This window comes from Hypanus sabinus, chromosome 25 (assembly GCF_030144855.1).
Source record: "Hypanus sabinus isolate sHypSab1 chromosome 25, sHypSab1.hap1, whole genome shotgun sequence".
Taxonomy (NCBI): Eukaryota; Metazoa; Chordata; class Chondrichthyes; order Myliobatiformes; family Dasyatidae; genus Hypanus; species Hypanus sabinus.
Window position 1 is genome coordinate 24,319,981 of NC_082730.1, and position 17,514 is coordinate 24,337,494.

General features: G+C 41.9%; 1 protein-coding gene across 4 annotated transcripts in view; it reads right to left on the reverse strand.

Moving 5' to 3' along the window:
* Positions 1 to 585: 585 nt before the first annotated feature.
* Positions 586 to 17,514, reverse strand: part of phtf1 (putative homeodomain transcription factor 1) — a 30,674-nt gene continuing 13,745 nt past the window's right edge. For 2 of the 4 annotated variants that reach the window (XM_059950330.1, XM_059950329.1), the window contains 11 exons: positions 14,909 to 15,070; positions 14,640 to 14,729; positions 12,043 to 12,249; positions 9,194 to 9,322; positions 8,526 to 8,798; positions 7,142 to 7,273; positions 6,525 to 6,611; positions 4,147 to 4,302; positions 2,255 to 2,350; positions 1,415 to 1,540; positions 586 to 1,255 (listed from right to left, as the gene is read on the reverse strand). In XM_059950330.1, coding sequence (XP_059806313.1) covers positions 1,238 to 1,255; positions 1,415 to 1,540; positions 2,255 to 2,350; positions 4,147 to 4,302; positions 6,525 to 6,611; positions 7,142 to 7,273; positions 8,526 to 8,798; positions 9,194 to 9,322; positions 12,043 to 12,249; positions 14,640 to 14,729; positions 14,909 to 15,070 — 1,476 coding nt within the window. In that variant the 3' untranslated portion in view covers positions 586 to 1,237. The remainder of the gene's footprint in view (positions 1,256 to 1,414; positions 1,541 to 2,254; positions 2,351 to 4,146; positions 4,303 to 6,524; positions 6,612 to 7,141; positions 7,274 to 8,525; positions 8,799 to 9,193; positions 9,323 to 12,042; positions 12,250 to 14,639; positions 14,730 to 14,908; positions 15,071 to 17,514) is intronic. The other 2 variants (XM_059950332.1, XM_059950331.1) reach the window with 1 other exon arrangement.

A 17,514-nucleotide genomic window follows, 5' to 3' on the forward strand; every position in this document is an offset into this window, starting at 1 on the left:
GTTGAGAGGGATAGATAGAGTTGACGTGAACAGGCTGTTCCCATTGAGAGTAGGGGAGATTCAAACTAGAAGACATGATTTGAGAGTTAGGGGGCAGAAGTTTAAGGGAAACACGAGGGGGTATTTCTTTACTCAAAGAGTGATAGCTGTGTGGAATGAGCTTCCTGTAGAAGTAATAGAGGCCAGTTCAGTTGTGTCATTTAAGGTAAAATTGGATAGGTATATGGACAGGAAAGGAGTGGAGGGTTATGGGCTGAGTGCGGGTAGGTGGGACTAGGTGAGATTAAGGGTTCGGCACGGACTAGGAGGGCCAAGATGGCCTGTTTCCGTGCTGTGATTGTTATATGGTTATGGTTATATGATCTACAGACATTTCCAGCCAAGAAAATGGCATCCAGCAAAATATCCATATTGCTTTGCTTAAACCTCTCACCATCAGAAAATGAAAAGTTCAGATGTGCTAAGATGACAAAAAGTTCAGTTGGGAATGTAATCTTGCACTGATCTGTGTCTGAATTTTCACGCTGTTCCACTGCATTGTGTGGTGTTAGCCCATTCCCTTAAACAGATCAAATGAAAGATAACTGAAGTAGAAGCTTTCCTTTATTTTGAAAGCTAAGCTGGCAATAATTAGAACTGGCAGATTTCACTTCTAACATTACAGACCAACTGTGACAATTGGCCACCAGGCCATTACTTAAACAACATGATTTTAGCGGCACCTTCTGTCCATGGATACAATAGTTATAGTACCAGTCTTGGGCTATATAGTTTTAGCCTGCTCTGCAGGAACTTAAATATTTTACCACACATGGATTTTGCTTGGGGGAGGGGGGGGGGGGGTAACAGGACCAGTAGTCATGTGAAATTCAGCCAGTGCTTAAACCAAAGGGCCTGGATAAATGTGGAAGAAGAAATCCTACAGCAGGGGTCCCCTTTTTTTGGTAATGGACCCCTACCATTAACTGAGGGGTCTATGGACCTCAGGTTGGGGACCCCTGGACTAGGGGTAAAATACACTTTCTTCCTCCACATTCATTTTTGTCCTGGTATGACAATACAAATGATTACAATATGCTACATTTACTTGTACCATCAAAGAACTTTTAAGTTACTTTCACCCTAGATTATCCACATTTGCTAGTGTAAGCATCAAGTCTGACAGGGAGGAAAATGACAAACATTCTCCATCTTGGACAGTTTGGGTATCTTCTTTCTTCACCTCAACTCCTGCAGGTTACTTGATCTTCCACAGCTATGAGAGAAAAGCTTATATTAACTGACACGTCTGATTTTTTTTTTCCAAATACCTTACACTTAAATTCTTCAATGTTAAAGGTGGAACTTTGACCTGTTATAATGAAAGATCAGGTGAGAAAGAAAATTTGTGATTTGCATATCTGTTGTTACTCACCCTTAGATTAAAACCCAGCAAATCACTGATCACTCCAGAGACAGCAGACAGAATGACAACCCGGGTAATGTTATACAGCAGTGGATTTGTGGTCAGTCCATAGAGTCTGAAAGGGGAGTCCAGCTCCTATAGGGTAAAGTATGATGGTGTGTTAGCTATAGTGTAGAGTTACCAAGCCCCACTCTTAATTATGTAAAGCTACTTTTTCATAACTTCAAGACTATATATGCAAACATGAGGAAATCTGCAGATGCTGGAAATTTAAGCAAAATGCCGGTGGAACGCAGCAGGCCAGGCAGCACCTATAGGAAGAAGTACAGTTGACGTTTCGGGCTGAGACCCGTCGTCAGGACTAACTGAAAGAGATAGTAAGATATTTTATATATATATATAAAGACTATATGCCTTATTTTTAGTGACTTTTCTGAATTACCTACAGGATATTTATTAGGCTTAACGGGAACTACGATTGTTCGATAGTCCATTACAGTTGTCAAATGACCAGACTCTATTCTCAAGCACTTGCCTTTAAGTTAAAAGATATGCCTTTTTTTTTGCTGCCTATATCATGCTGGCTTCTGTTCCCCTTTTAACCTAAGACAGTGGGGTAAGAGAACAGATTTCTCTAAAATTTCTGATTGCTGTAGCATTTTGCACAATGCATGTATGGCAAGTCTATTAGAAATCCACCAGACTATTAAATTTTATAATTATATCCTGGGAAAATAGTTTCTGACAAATCAATCAGCACAAAGAGGGAAGTCCTTTGTGTCAATAAGTAATAAGGCTAAGATTGCTCAGAACAGACTACATATGACTGACAATATTTAAGCTGCTCACCTTCAGTAATTTTGTGGCAAGTTTCAACACATTGTTGACAAGGGTAAGTTGTTCCTTTTTATTGGGTTTGGTTTCCATTTTAAGGTACAGATTGATCTATTGAAATAAAAGCAGATAATGTCACAATCCACAAGCCCTAATAATTGGCTGCTTTCATTATGCACAAGAATTAAAACAAATTTGTAAAATTGATCTTAGACCATAAGATGTTAGAGCAGAACTGGGCCCTTCTTACATATCCAGTCTGCTCTGCTATTCCAGCACGGCTGATTAATTATCCCTGTCAATCACTGTCTCCTAAGGGCTTCTATAGACATGTTAAGAGTAAAAGGATTGCAAGGGAGATCAGAATGGTAATATATGCATGGAGCCAAATGAGAGGGGGGAGATCTTAAATATACTCTTTGCATCTGTATTTACTCGGGAGTTGGACATGGTTTATAGAAGTGAGGCTGAGGAGCTGTTTCCTGCCTTGAGGGAAATTAGGGTAGATAAGTCTCAAGGGCATGACGAGGCGTTTCCTCAGGCCCTGCAGGAGGCAAGTGCAGAACTTGCACGGGCCCGAGCTGAGACATTTAAATCATCCTTAGTGACAGATTAGGGTATGAGAATTGGAGAGAGCTAATGTTCTGTTCTTTAAAAAAAAAGCTCTAAAAACAAACCAGGAAATTATAAGCCAGTGAGCCTGATATCAGTAGTGGAAAATTATTGGTAGATATTCTAAGTGACCAGAAGTATGAGTATTTGGATAGACATGGACCAGTTAGGGATTTTCAGCATAGCTTTGTGGATGGCAGTTTTTCCAAGGAAGTTACCAGGAAAGTTGAAGGCCAGGCAGTGGATGTTGTTTACATAGACTTTAGCAAGGTACTTGCCAAGGTCCCACATGGGAGGTTGGTCAAGAAGGTTCAGCTGCTTGGCATTTGAGATGAGGTAAAAAATGAGATCGGACATGGGCGTTGCTGGAGCAGCCACAGAGTAGCAGTAGATGGTTGCCTCTCTGAATGGAGATCTGTGACTACTGAAGTATCGTAGGGATCAGTGCTGGGCCCGTTGATATAGATGACAGAACAACAATCTGGATGATAATGTGGTAAATTGGATCAGCACATTTGTGACTGACACCAAGATCTGGGCCAGCTGGTAAAATGACAGATGGAATTCAACCAGGGTAGGTTTTACACAGGAGTGTGGTGGAACAAATAATCTGGGAATATCCACGATTCATTAAAAGTGGCGTTACAAGAGTTTTTTGGTGCATTAGCCTTCATAGATCAAACGGAGTACAGCAGTTCGGATGTTCACATTGAAGTTGTGACATTAATGAGGCTTAATTTGGAGTATTGTGCGCAGTTTTTGTCACATGCCTATAGGAAAGAGTACAGAAAATTCACAAGGATGTTGCTGCGACTGGAGGACTTGAGTTATAAGGAAATATCTAATAGGTTAAAATTTTATTCCCTAGAATAGATGATTGAGAGGAGATTTAATAGAATAATATAAAATTGAGGGTACAGATAGGGTGAATGTAAACAGTTTCTCTTCCCCCCCCCCCCCAATTGAGGATGACAATTAGAGGTCACAGATTAAGCGTGAAAGGGAAACAGGAAGGGGAACTTCATCCAAAAGGTGGTGAGTGTGGAAGGACTGCCAGCGCAAGTGGTGGGTGTGATTTCAATGTTTGAATAGTTTGGACAGCTACGTGGCTAGGAGGGGTATGGTCTGGGTGCAGGTCGATGGGTCTAGGTAGTTTAAATGGTTTTGTAAGGACTAGATGGGCTGTGGGCCTATTTCTGTGCTCTAATTCTTTGACTCTGAAGTGAGTGTCCAGGGAAACCGACATCCCAATAACTTTTGGCATTGGTTTTGGTAATGTAAGGGTAGGCACGCACCTGTTCTGTGAGCAAGATGGAAATATTGTTGTATTTTCTACTGACTTCTGACCCCAATGTAACTAGCCTCAGCAGGAAAACAGCCAGTGATGTCTCCCAGATGAGGAGCTCCCAGTTATACAAAGAATCCAAGAAGCTGCTGTGTCCATGAAGGATCTGAGCATTTTGCGGGGGGGAGAGAGAGAGAAAAAAGGAACCGATGTGAAAGGATTATCCTCACATAACCAGTGACACAAAAAAGGCAGTTTCTTTCAACATAATCATAGCAAATCCTCTTTTCCCTCTACTAAAAATTTGTTCTATATTTGTAACCTTCATAGCCACACAAATCCTCAAAACAGTAAAACACGTGTTTGAAATGAAATTAAAAATTAACAAATGTGATACAACCAGAATCTACTTTTAGTGATACTGCTTGAAGGGCAAATACAAGCCTCAGGACTCCTAGAGAATTCCCTGTTCTTCGAAATACTATTTAAGGAATACCCACATGAAATGAAAGCAGAGAATGCTTAGGATTTAATATTTCACTTTAGTTCCAGTGGAATACTGACATCATGGTATTGGCTTGGATTGTGGGCTGCAGGGCAGGATTAGAACTTCAACCAAGACCTTATAACATTATAAATGTTAAGCTTTGACTTTCTATTCAATATTATTTGAATCACTAAGCAAAAGCAAAGAGAAAGCTGTCGTGTCTTACTGATAAACAAGAGAAAATCTGAGCAACAGACACAAAGTACTGGAGGAACTCGGCAGGCCAGGCAGCATCTATGGATAAAAAGTACAGCCGATGTTTCAGGCTGAAACCCTTCAGAAGGACTAGAGACAAAAAGCTGAGGAGTAGATTTGAATGATGGGGGAGGGGGAAGAGAGAGAAGTGATAGGTGAAACTTGGAGGGGAGGAATGAAGCAAAGAGCTAGGCAGTTGATTGGTGAAAGAGACAGAAAGCCATGGAAGAAAGAAAAAAGCAGGGGTGGGGTGGGGTAGGGAGAGAGAAAGAGACATTACCAGAAATTTGAGAAATCGATATTCATGCCATCAGGTTGAAGTTACCCAAATGGAATACAAGGTGTTGTTCCTCTTACCAAACTTATCACGACAGTGGAGGGGGCCATGGATGGATATATTAGAATGGAAAGCAGAATTAAAATGGGTGGCCAATGGGAGATCCCACTAGTTTTGGCAGACGTAGCGGCCTCCCAATCTACATCGAATCTCACCGATTATACAAGAGGCCACACCAGGAGCACCAAACAGGTTGGTTGTATATAACCCCAACAGATTCACAGGTGAAATATCGCCTCACTTGGAAGGACGGTCTGGGACCCTGAATGGTAGAGGTGGATAAGGTGTAGGGGCAGGTATAGCAGCAGTTCCATTTGCAAGGAGGGAGAATGGACAAGGGCAGTCGCTAGGGAGCGATCCCTGTGGAAAGCAGAAGGTAGGTGGGGGAGAGGGAAAGATGTGTTTGGTGCTGGGATCCAGTTGGAGGTAGCAGAAGGTTCGGAGAATTATGTGGAGGCTGGTAGGGGAGGACAAGAGGAACCCTATCTCTGGTATTGTGGTAAGAGCAAGTGTGTGAAAGTAGAGAGATGTGGTTGAGGGCAGAGATGAAGGTGGAGGAAGGGAAGCCCCTTTAAAAAAAGGTCATCACCTTCATTCTAGAATGAAAAGCCTCATCCTGAAAGCAGATGCAGTGGAGACAGAGGAATTAAGAGAAGGCCATGGTGTTTCTATAACTAGCAGGGTTGGACGAGGTATAATCCAGGTAGCTCTGAGAGTCCATTGGTTTATAATAGACATTGGTGGATAAGCTGTCTCCAGCATAGAGACAGTGAAATTGACAAAGGGAAAAGAAGTGTCGGAAATGGACCAGCTGAATTTGATGGCAGGGTGGAAGTTGGAGGCAATGTGCATGAACATAGACTTCTCAAGTTTCTAGTAATGCCTCCCCTCCCCCAGCCCCTTATCCCTCTCTCATGTTTTCTCCTTGCATGCCCATTGCCTCCCTCCAGTGCTCCTCTCCCCACTCCTGCACTTTCTTCCATGGCCTGTCTCTTTCACCAATCAGCTTCCTAGCTCCTTGCTTCATCCCTCCCCAAGTTTCAGCTATCACCTGGCGTTTCTCTCCCCAGCTTTCAAATCTACTCAGCATTTTTTCTCCAGTCCTGTCAATGGGTCCTGGCCTGAAATGTTGAGTGTACTGTTTTCCATAGATGCTGCATGGTCTGCTGAGTTCCTCCAGCATTTTCTGTGTTGTTGATACATGACAGAGGTTCAAGTTACATAAGAAATGATACTGATGAGTCATATTAGAAATTCAGTGCCCTTTCTCCCAACTGCAAGCTCATTTAAGGCATTTTCCAAGTCTTACCTGAGCACAGCAGACAAAAGCAATGGACAAAGTAAGTAAAAATGCTGACGAAACAATCACATCAACTGATCGCTGAGGGCCCCGCCTCTGTGAATGAAAAACAAAAATAATAGGAAGTGAAAAAGAGCTGAGAGAAAGTTATCACTAGACAGAGTAGGCTGTATAGTGAAGAAAATGCAGAGATAGAACAGATCAGTATTTTATGACTTGAAAGGCAATGAATTACAAAATGATAATTTTCAGAATTGGGTTCTAAATGAGTACCAAATTTTAAACGCTGTGCTGATGATTCAATCTTTTCACTCAGACAAAAACAGTTTTGCTCCTTGACCGGTGAGCAAAACTGAATAATAATGATACATATTGCATAATTTCTCAAGTTCAAAGATTCAAAAAAATGTATAAATTGTAGACCATGAAATTTCACTTGTTTGGTGAATTTTAATGATCTTTGCTGGAGGAAGCCTGCTAAAATTGTTCTCTAACCATATTCATATGCTAGTAGTTTAAAGAAGACCAATTGTACATTAACCAACCTCCATTATAAGCAGTCACTTTGATCATAGCTCCTTAAATTCACTTCCTGTGCTACATTATTCCATGGTCATTGCACTTACCTTTAGGTATGAGCGAAGTGACAACCACATCTTAATATTCTGCACCTTTTTCAGCCTGAAATGAGGAATCTCAGACTTGCGAGCCTTCCTAGCTGATGTCAGGTGACTGAACAGCTTGGCAAACAGCAAGCGCTGTGCAGAAATAAACAAAGCTTTACCCAGTTTGCATAGAATGTACATTGTCAAATGGGTGTTTAACTTGACAAAACCTTTGCTTTCCAATGAAGTAAAAGGTTATTAGTAGATCCCTGTTATACTGGAAATTCAGCTGTATTCTACTTAACCAAGACTTAGAATGGATGCTGTCTTACTCTACGTGATATAATTTAGATAGGAAAATATCAGGGCAAATCAGCACAGGGACAGACCCTTCAAGCCCACGATATCTCTGCCAAAAACAAGGGGCTGTAATTACAGAAGTTACCAATAAATACAACGGAAGGAAACATTTCTTCAGACGGCAGCATTTATTAACAAAGTGCAGACACTTTCAAAAGAGAATGTACAGGAAACAAAATGGACTAAGAAGCATGTAGAGTGCACTTACTAGAAAGAACCACTATGACTGAATGGCCAGCCTACATTGAATATATTCTCCGGAACCTAGTAAACTAGACATTTCAATGATTAGAATTCTAATGGTAAATCTAATTGATGAAAAATTGAAACATTGTTTGTAGTAATAGCAACCACAAAGATGTTGGAAAGCTGGGTGGAGCGATTGAGGGAGAGGCAGAAAGGCATTGAAATAAGAAATACCAGAATCTCAAATTTTAAAGAGACAAACATAATTACATTCAGTGTGATGCTTGATAATATACACACACCTTGTTATGATCTATTAGGAAGGATTTTACACAACAGACATTTGGACCAAGGAACAGATACTGATGTTACAACATGCATTCATTTAGGGACACAATTCTCTAGAGTATTATCAAAGAAGACCTAATAACATGCCTCTACAAAAGGCGATCGGTTATGAGGAAATGATCACAAATGTACAACTTATGTTTGGCACTTTCAGAGATAACAGTCAATGGATAATGGTGGAGCAATTAAAATTACAGGGTATCAACTTGCCCAAAATGATCGTCTGAATCAGGGTACAGAGGTAGAAGGATTAGAAAACGGGGATTAAAATACTAAAGAGAAGCACTGTAGGTCAGTGAAACCATGGAAGAGAATGACACTTGAATGAAATATGGGCAATGTCCTCAGACATTAGAAAACAGGAAGCCAGCCAGGAAAATACTCGTTTAGCCTGAACAATCAGCAGTCTGGAGGTAACAGGATGGGTGAGAATTCCAGTGGATGACTAGTGTAAGGGGAGAGTTGTATGATGTTCTGGCCAACAGGTAAGTGAAACCGCACTGTTGCTCACCTGCTTGTATGTTCTCTCTGCCACACAAAGAATGAAGAAAAACATCCACATCAGACAGAACCGCTCCAAAATGTTAATCAGCACTAAGACAACGAGAGGCCCATCAGGCTTCCCACCACAACTGATTGTCAGTAACTCAGAGAAGGAGGAGTAAGCTAACTGGTCCAGGTTCTTCTGCTGGAAAAGGCGAAATGCAAATGGTAGCAAGGTGAGGACAGATGTCACCACGTATCCCAGGATCCGGTAACCATCATGCTGCTCAAATGTATTTGCCTATTGGTAGAATGTATAAAATATAAATAGAATACTAAAAATCACTGGACTCCAGCCAGAAATAATAAATGTGGTGCGCAACACAGTGAGAAAGGATAGCATTCAGTAAATATGTGAAGGTCCCTCAAAAGTCTATAGTTTAGCCAAAGTATCTCAACTCCCAATTAGTCTAAGCTATCCCATCTTTATCAGCACCCTATCCACAGCCCTTTGCACCACAGCAATCCCAAACTTTCCACAGCATTTTTGGCATGCCACTCTAAAACAGAGACACCTTGTTCGGGAATCTTTCCCATCCACAACTACCCTATGATCCACTGTCTCATGCCAGTCCCAGAGAGAAATTAGACTCCAAGTCATAATCAACATTCCACAAATTCTCTCCAGAAACATACCCGCTTCATGATCATTCCACTGATTTCCAGTACAGACATATCAAATTTTTTGCATTCGTTTCCTTCCCATATAATGGCGCTGACTCTGTCTGAACTCTGGCTGCTGCTGTACAACCAGTGCAGGTGGTTCTGAAATTACAAAGCAAATAAAGTTTAATTTCAAATTATAAACCAACAGTGACTGAAATCTAGCAAAATCATCCCTTAAATGAGGAAAGCCAAAAGCTCAGATCTATAGGATTGCAGATGTTTGAGAGGAGGGGGAAAGGGTAGGGAAAGGCTTAAAAATTAGAGTGAGGATTTAATGCTGCAGCCGCACTAGAAGTTATTATGAGTCAGACCCATTGATACTACAAGCAGAAGTGCTTTTTTTCCCTTTCTGGAAGGAACTCATTACTCAGCAGGGATGACATAACAATTCTGAGAATATACACTTAGGTGAAAAAGTTGGGTGGTCACTCATTCATGCACACACCTAACGGTAACTAGCGTATGACAAGGATGCTCGTTCAAAATGCTCTGCCAGTGTCTTCTAGACAGTGCATTTAAGTTGAACATCCCCAGAGTATTGAACAAAGCAGTGGTTTCTATGTATTCCAGTTTAAGCTCTCAATCCCTTTCTCATACATATTAGTGGAGATTACTTTAAGTATTTTTGAAGAGGTTGGATTACCCATGAACATATCGTTGTAGGATGACAGTTCTTTACATTCTATTCCACAAACCTTCTCATTCAATGGATCATCCTTCACAACTTCCACCACCTTTAATAAGATTCCACCATCAGGCACATTTCCTCCCCTTTCAGCATTTCAAAGGGAACATTCCCACCATGACTCCTGGTCTGCTTTTCAATTTTCAATAATGACTATTACTCACAGTACTTTCTGAAATTTTTTTTTAGATACTAAATCTTTTTTTTAAACTTTGATTCCCACCATCAAAGACCCAATCAGTCCTTCAAGTAATCCACTTGCATTTCTCCTGATCTAGCGGTTAGCACTTAGTATGGGCAGTACAATTTTCTTTACCTTGGAGAAATCAAACATGTATTGGGTGACCACTTTGTACAGCTCCCTCAGTCAGTCCACAAAGGGAACCCCAAGCCTTCACTTTAATCCTCCTTCCCACTCTTAACATGTCTGTAGCCTCCTGCATTGTTATACTGAGGTCCAATTTAATCTGCAAGACCAGCAGCTCATCTACCATCTGGGCACATTGGACCCTTCACGACTCGATGCCGAATTCAACAATTTTAGATAAAAAAAAACATAGAAGAGTACAGCACAGGAACAGGCCATTCAGCCCACAATATTGTGCTGAACCAGGTAAAAAGGAAATCAAAAACACCCAAACATTAATCCCTCCTACCTACATCATGTCCGTAACCCTCCATCTTCCCTACAGTCATATGTCTATCCAAACTTCTTTTAAAAGCCTCTAATGTATTTGCCTCTACCACAATACCAGGGGGCACATTCAAGTCATCCACAACTCAGTAAAAACTTACCCCTCACATCCCCCTTGAACCTACCCCCCCCCCCCCAACCTTCAATGCATGCCCTCTGGCATTAGACATTTAAACCCTGGGAAACAGGTACTCTGTCCACTACCAACTATGCTTCTCATAATCTTGTAAACCTCTATCAGATCTCCCCTCAGCCTCCAACACTCCAGAGCAAACAACCTAAGTTTATCCAACCTCTCATCATTGCACGTGCCCTCTAAACCAGGCACCCTCTCTAAAGCCTCACCATCCTTCCTATAGCGGAGCAACCAGAACTGTATGCAATACTCCCGATGTGGCCTAACCACAGTTTTATAGAGTTAAAATATAATGCCCTAACTTTTGAAATCAATGCTTCGAGTAATAAAAGCAAGTATTCTATAAGCCTTCTTAACCACCTTAATCGACCTGTGTAGCCACTTTCAAGGAGCTATGAACTTGGTTCCCAAGATCTCTCCACTCAGCAACACTGTTAAGGACCTTGACCTTACAGTGTACTGTCTTGTTGTAATTGCCCTACTGAGGCGCAACCCCTTAGATCACTTGCAGATATATGCTGAGAAATGGCAGATGGAATTTCACCCAGGTAAATATATTCTTTGCCAATCTTCTACACTATCCACAACTCCACCAATCTTGGTATCATCCACAGATTTACTTTTTCCTGTTTGTATCAGATCTGGGCAGTTCTGTTAATCAAATGTTAGGTTTATAAAGATAAAGCTTAGCTTTATTCATTGCATGTGCACTGAAACACAGTGAAATGCTTTGTTTGCATCAAGTCACAACTCACTAACCCTAACTGTACATTTGAAATGCAGGAGGAAACTGGAGCACCCAGATAAAATCCATGCAGTCACAGGAAGGTGGAACACATTTCTTACAGACAGCGGTGGAAATCGAACCTCGAATGGTTATTGCTGGCTTTCTAATAGTGCTATGGTTTGTCCTCCGCTGTCACGGACTACAACTCAGTTTATCCTCTGTCCACAGATGCACCTTGACCTGAGCATTTCTAACATTTTACTCCTTTAACATGTCTCTTTGTTTCATCATTAATCTACTAACCAAACAGATTCATAAACATTGGAACAGCCTGGTAATCCTGGTCTCACCCCATCAAATATCCCCTCTGTCCCATCCATCCGTCCTTCACCCTCTGCAAGTTAAAAACCAAGTTATTTTCTCACTTTACTAGTTCTGCTGAAGAATTTTCAACCTGAATTCTTCACTTTCCACAAATGTTGTCTGATTTTCTCAGTGTTCCCAACGTTTCTGATTTTAATTACAGAAATGAAAATTATAGTTGCTCTTGAACAATGTTAAAAACAGCCACACCCACCTGTTCATCTTTGGACTCTTTCTTCTGCAGAGACACTCTCTGCACACTATCACACTCACTCTCACTACTGTAGGAGGAATGGCATCGAGGCCCATTTAGGAGATCATCCCATAGCATATCCTCAGTCTCTGACCCATGCCGACTGCTCTCAGAGTCCTGACGGGAATTACTGCAGCTCAGGGAGCTGAAGCTCAAGTAGGAATTATCCTGTAAATAAAGACAGAAGAAAAATATAACATGTCCACTGCTCACATTTATTGTCAGTTCAGCACAATAACCAGAAGTAGAACTAGATACTCCTTTAGTTACCCATAACTTAATCCTAAACAAGTTGTTGGATCTTTTCTCTTGAATATGAATCAATATCATGATCAATTTGTCCAAAAAAATCCTGCCTTGATTAAAAATAACATTAAAACATGCCTTTCATAGTACTGATTTAATGATAAGTAGAAGCCAAAGAGAACCTGCCTTTTCTATTCTGCATGAGAAGAGCAGGAAACTAATGCTGAGAAGTACTGGGGTGGGTCAAGGCAGACTTGGTTTAAGTAAATGGTTCTGTTTTGTATAGCTCCCTGAAAGAGTCATCTAAATGAAGGAATATTGAGAAAGATCTTAGACTGGAATCTAATAGTTCAAAAAAATTTAAAATTTAATCAAATATGCATGGCCAACTCTGATACTTCTACTTCACATGAGAACAATTTAATCTATCAAACTTGGCTATTATCAGGCTACCCCTTGTGAAATAAAGCCACTTGCCTCAGAGTTTCAAATTCCAACCACAACCTGGGGAATTTCCAATCATATTCTATTCTGTGTTTCCATATTTCTGTGTGAATTGCAAGCAGAAACAAAGAAAACCTGCAGCACAATACAGGCCCTTCGGCCCACAATGTTGTACTGAACATTTACTTACTTTAGATATTACGTAGGGTTACCCATAGCCCTCTATTTTTCTAAGCTCCACGTACCTATCCAAAAGTCTCTTAAAAGACCCTATCGTACCTGCCTCTACCACTGTTGCCGGCAGCCCATTCCATGCACTCACCACTCTCTGCGTAAAAAACTTACCCCTGATATCTCCTCTATACCTACTACCAAGCACCTTAAAACTGTGCCCTCTCATGTTAGCCATTTCAGCCTGGGGAAAAAAAGCCTCTGACTATCCACACGATCAATGCCTCTCATCATCTTATACACCTATCAACATAAGCAAGTAATCAATGTATTCTTGACAGATCTTTGTAAAGGAACCAATACTAATTTTATCTCATCAAATGTTACAAGTCTCTATTATGGCCATCTCACAAAAGAGTTATTTATTGGAGAGTTCCAACCTACTTATCATTCTTACACATCCTTTCTGATCAAAATTTTTGTTCAGAAGCCACACCTCCACCCAACTCCATCCACTTGGTTTTACCCAGACTTTGGGAGACCATCATGGAGTAATTTCCAGAATGCTCACTCCCACCCTCTTTCAATGTATAGACTGAGAAAGACAAACTCAAACAGTGTCAGCTAGCCCAGTCTTGGTCTAATAGCAGACACTTTGATAGGCCCGTGAAGGAGTGTTGCAGCTATATAAAATCGTGGTTAGACCACACTTGGAAGTACCCCGTTTTGTTCTGATTAGATAATGTGGAAACTTTAGAAGGTGCAGAGGAGATTTACCAGAATGCTGCCCAAACTAAAGGGCGTTATCTTATGAGCACAGGTTGAGTGAGATAGGGCTCTTCGTTTTTGATTGAAGGAGGACCAGATAGAGGTGCACAAGATGATAAGAGGCATGGATCGAGTGGATAGCCTAGAGGCTTTATCCCCCAGGGGAAATGGCTAATACAAGCGGACGTATTTTAAAGTGAACAGAGGAAAGTATGGGGGGGGGGGGGGGGGATGGAGAGAATGTCAGAGGTAGCTTCTTTTGAAAAAAAAACAGAGCTGTAGGTATGAGGAGGAATGATGCCAGGAGTGGTGGTAGAGGCAGATACATTACTGAAATTTATGAAACTCTTAGGCACATAAGTGTTACAAAAAATGGAGGGCTATGAAGGAGGGTAGGATTAAAATTGATTTTAGAGTAGGTTAAAAGGTCGGCACAACACTGTGGCCAGAGTGACCTGTACTGTGCTGTAATATTCTATGGACCCAGCATATCAATGCAAACATGAAAAAGGCATGCCAGCAGCTCTATTTCGTTAAGAGTTTGAGACTTAGTAAGACTCTATAGATGTTCAATGGACAGCATTGTGACTGGTTGCATCACAGCCTAGTATGGAGCCTCCAATGCACCGCGATCACAACAGACTGCAGGGGATATACGTTCAGTCAGTCATTCCTGGGCACAACCCTTCTACCATCTAGGGCATCTTCAAAAACGTGGCAACCATCACTAAGAACCTACACAATCCTGAAGACCCATACTCTGACTTAGGAACAGCTTCTTCCCATTATTATACTTTTGCACTTTTTCATTTTTGTAACATATAGATTTTAAATCTTTGCACTCTACTGCCACCACAGAGCAGCAAATTTCACATCATGTGTCAGTGATAATAAACCCGATTCTGATTCTGATTGATGCAGTGTCATACCGGATTTGGGGCTGCCGATTCAAACTCGGAGTCCTGCAAGCTGTCAGAGTCTCGCTTTGGAACCTCCCACCTTGGGATTCTCTCTCTGCCCTGTAAATAGAACAGAAAGTGTTTGCAGTAACAAAGGTGGGACTTGCTGCAAGTTGCTCCAAATACTCGTCTAACGGCACTTGCAGTTTGTAATTAAATTGGGTGTGGGTGGTGTGAATTAAACAGAAATATTTGTGGAGGTGTGGAGTTTCTGTCACAAGTAACACACTGCAAACTACCTCTGAAACTGCAGCTGCTTTGACCTGTGCACTTCTTCGGAATCGTAGCATTGTTAATGTCCCCTTCACTTTCTGCTGGCTTAGCAAATGCCGTGCTTGGCTCTCCGTTTCCTCACTGGAGTTATCCTCTGAACCTCGATTTGCAGCTCGGTGTTGAGCATCCTGAGAACCAGACACAGAATTTCAAAACCAGCTACATTCCCTGTGTTGACTTTTGAGAGTACAGTGCCAGGTAAACAAGTCAGATTAGGAGCTAAGCTCTACCAGGAGCTGAAATTTATTTTATAACCTTTATCTGTAATTATGAGAGAAGGTAGCTCATTATCAATCTACAGATTACTTTCAAAATGTTACCTACACACATGCACACTTGTCTCATTCTCACAATCCTATCAGGATTATACACAACTATACAAGACCATAGTTAGACCCCACTTGGAGTACTGTGTTCAGCTCTGGTCACCTCATTATAGGAAGGATGTGGATACTATAGAGAGAATGTGGAGGAGATGTATGATGATGTTGCCTGGATTGGATGGCATACCTTATGATGATGGGTTCAGTGAACTTGGCCTTTTCTCCTTGGACCAGAGGATGAGATGTGACCTGATAGAGATGTATATGGTGATGATAGGCATTGATTGTGTGGTTAGCCAGAGGCTTTTTCCCAGGGTTGAAATGGCTAACCCACAAGGGGGCATAGTTTTATGGTGATCAGAAATAGGTACAAGGGGTAAGTCAGAAGTAGTTTTTCCATACAGAGCATGGTGGGTGCATGGAATGCACGGCCAGCGAAGGCGGTAGAGGCGGATACAGGAGGGTCTTTGAAGAGACTCTTAGATAGGTACATGGAGCTTAGAAAAATAGAGGGCTATGCAGTAGGGAAATTCTAGGCAGTTGCTAGAGTAGGCTACATGGTCGGCACACCATTGTGGGCTGAAGGGCCTGTAAGGTGCTGTAGATTTCTAAGTTTCTAAATCATCAATTAAACAATAATTAAAATCTAAGGCCTTAACCACAGATTAATTCATCTGCAAACAAATGTATCTGGAATAAAATTGTATAAACTGGGTTGAAGTACAAGTCAGTCATGACTAAGCCAAGGGACACATTCAAATAACTTTTTTGATTCGGAGCAAGAAGGCTGCAAGTGAATAGCTGATTTTTCACAGCGAAGGGAGTTTTTTTACTACTCAGGGTAAAAGAGAGGTGAGACTGCGCAGGCGCTTGACGTCAGCCAGCAGAGCACAAAAGGTTTAAAAAGACTGCCATATCCAGTGGGCAACGTCCGAGTGTGTAGCAGAGTGATAAGGCTTTGGCTCAATGGGCTTAGGAGGTAACAGGACAAGGTGAGGTAGGTTTAACTGTATTATTTGCAGAAAGGAGGAAGTTTGTGTGTGAGGCCAGTTTTCTGTGCTTGGTGTCAGATGTGGGGGGTCCTGGAGTCTTCCAGTCTCCCGGACGGCCATTATCTGCACCAGGTGTGTCGAGCTGCAGCTCCTGAGGGACCGAGCTAGGGAACTGGAGATGCAGCTCGATGACCTTCACCTGGTCAGGGAGAGCGAGGAGGTGATAGAGAAGAGTGTAGGCAGGTGGTCACACCGGGCTATGGGAGACAAACAAGTGGGTCACAGTCAGGAGGGGTAAGGGAAGAGTCAGGAACTAGAGAGTACTCCTGTGGCTGTACCCCTTGACAATAAGTACTCCTGTTTGAGTACTGTTGGGGGCTGGGGGGAACAGCCTACCTGGGGGAAGTGGCAGTGGCTGTGCCTCTGGCACAGAGTCTGGCTCTGTGGATCAGAAGGGTAGGGAAAGGAAGAGGAAAGCAGTAGTGATAGGGGATTCTATAGTTAGGGGGTCAGACAGGCAATTCTGTGGATGCAGGAAAGAAACTTGGATGGTAGTTTGCCTCCCAGGTGCCAGGGTTCAGGATGTTTCAGATAGCATCCAGAATATTCTGAAGGAAGAGGGCGAGCAGCCATTACTCAGGAAGCTGAATAGTCTAAGGGTTGATAAATCTCCCGGACCAGATGGAATGCACCTTCATGTTCTGAAGGAAGTAGCTGTGGACATTGCAGAGGCATTAGCAATGATCTTTCAAAAGTCTATAGGTTCTGGCAATGTTCCGGAAGACTGGAAGATTGCAAATGTCATTCTGCTATTTAAGAAGGGGACAAGGAAGCAAAAAGGAAATTATAGACCTGTTAGCTTGACATTGGTGGTTGGGAAGTTGTTGGAGTCAATTATCAAAGATGAGGTTACGGAGTACCTGGAGGCATATGACAAGACAGGCAGAACTCAGCATGGTTTCATTAAAGGAAAATCCTGCCTGACAAACCTATTGCAATTTTTTGAGGAAATTACAAGTAGGCTAGACGAGGGAGATGAAGTGGATGTTGTGTATTTGGATTTCAGAAGGCCTTTGACAAGGTGCCGCACATGAGGCTGCTAAACAAGGTAAATGCCCATAGAATTACGGGAAAGTTACATAAGTGGATACAGCACTTGCTGATTGACAGGAAACAGAAAGTGGGAATAAAGGGATCCCATTCTGGATGGCTGCCAGTTACCAGTGGTGTTCCGCAGGGGTCCATGTTGGGGTCGCT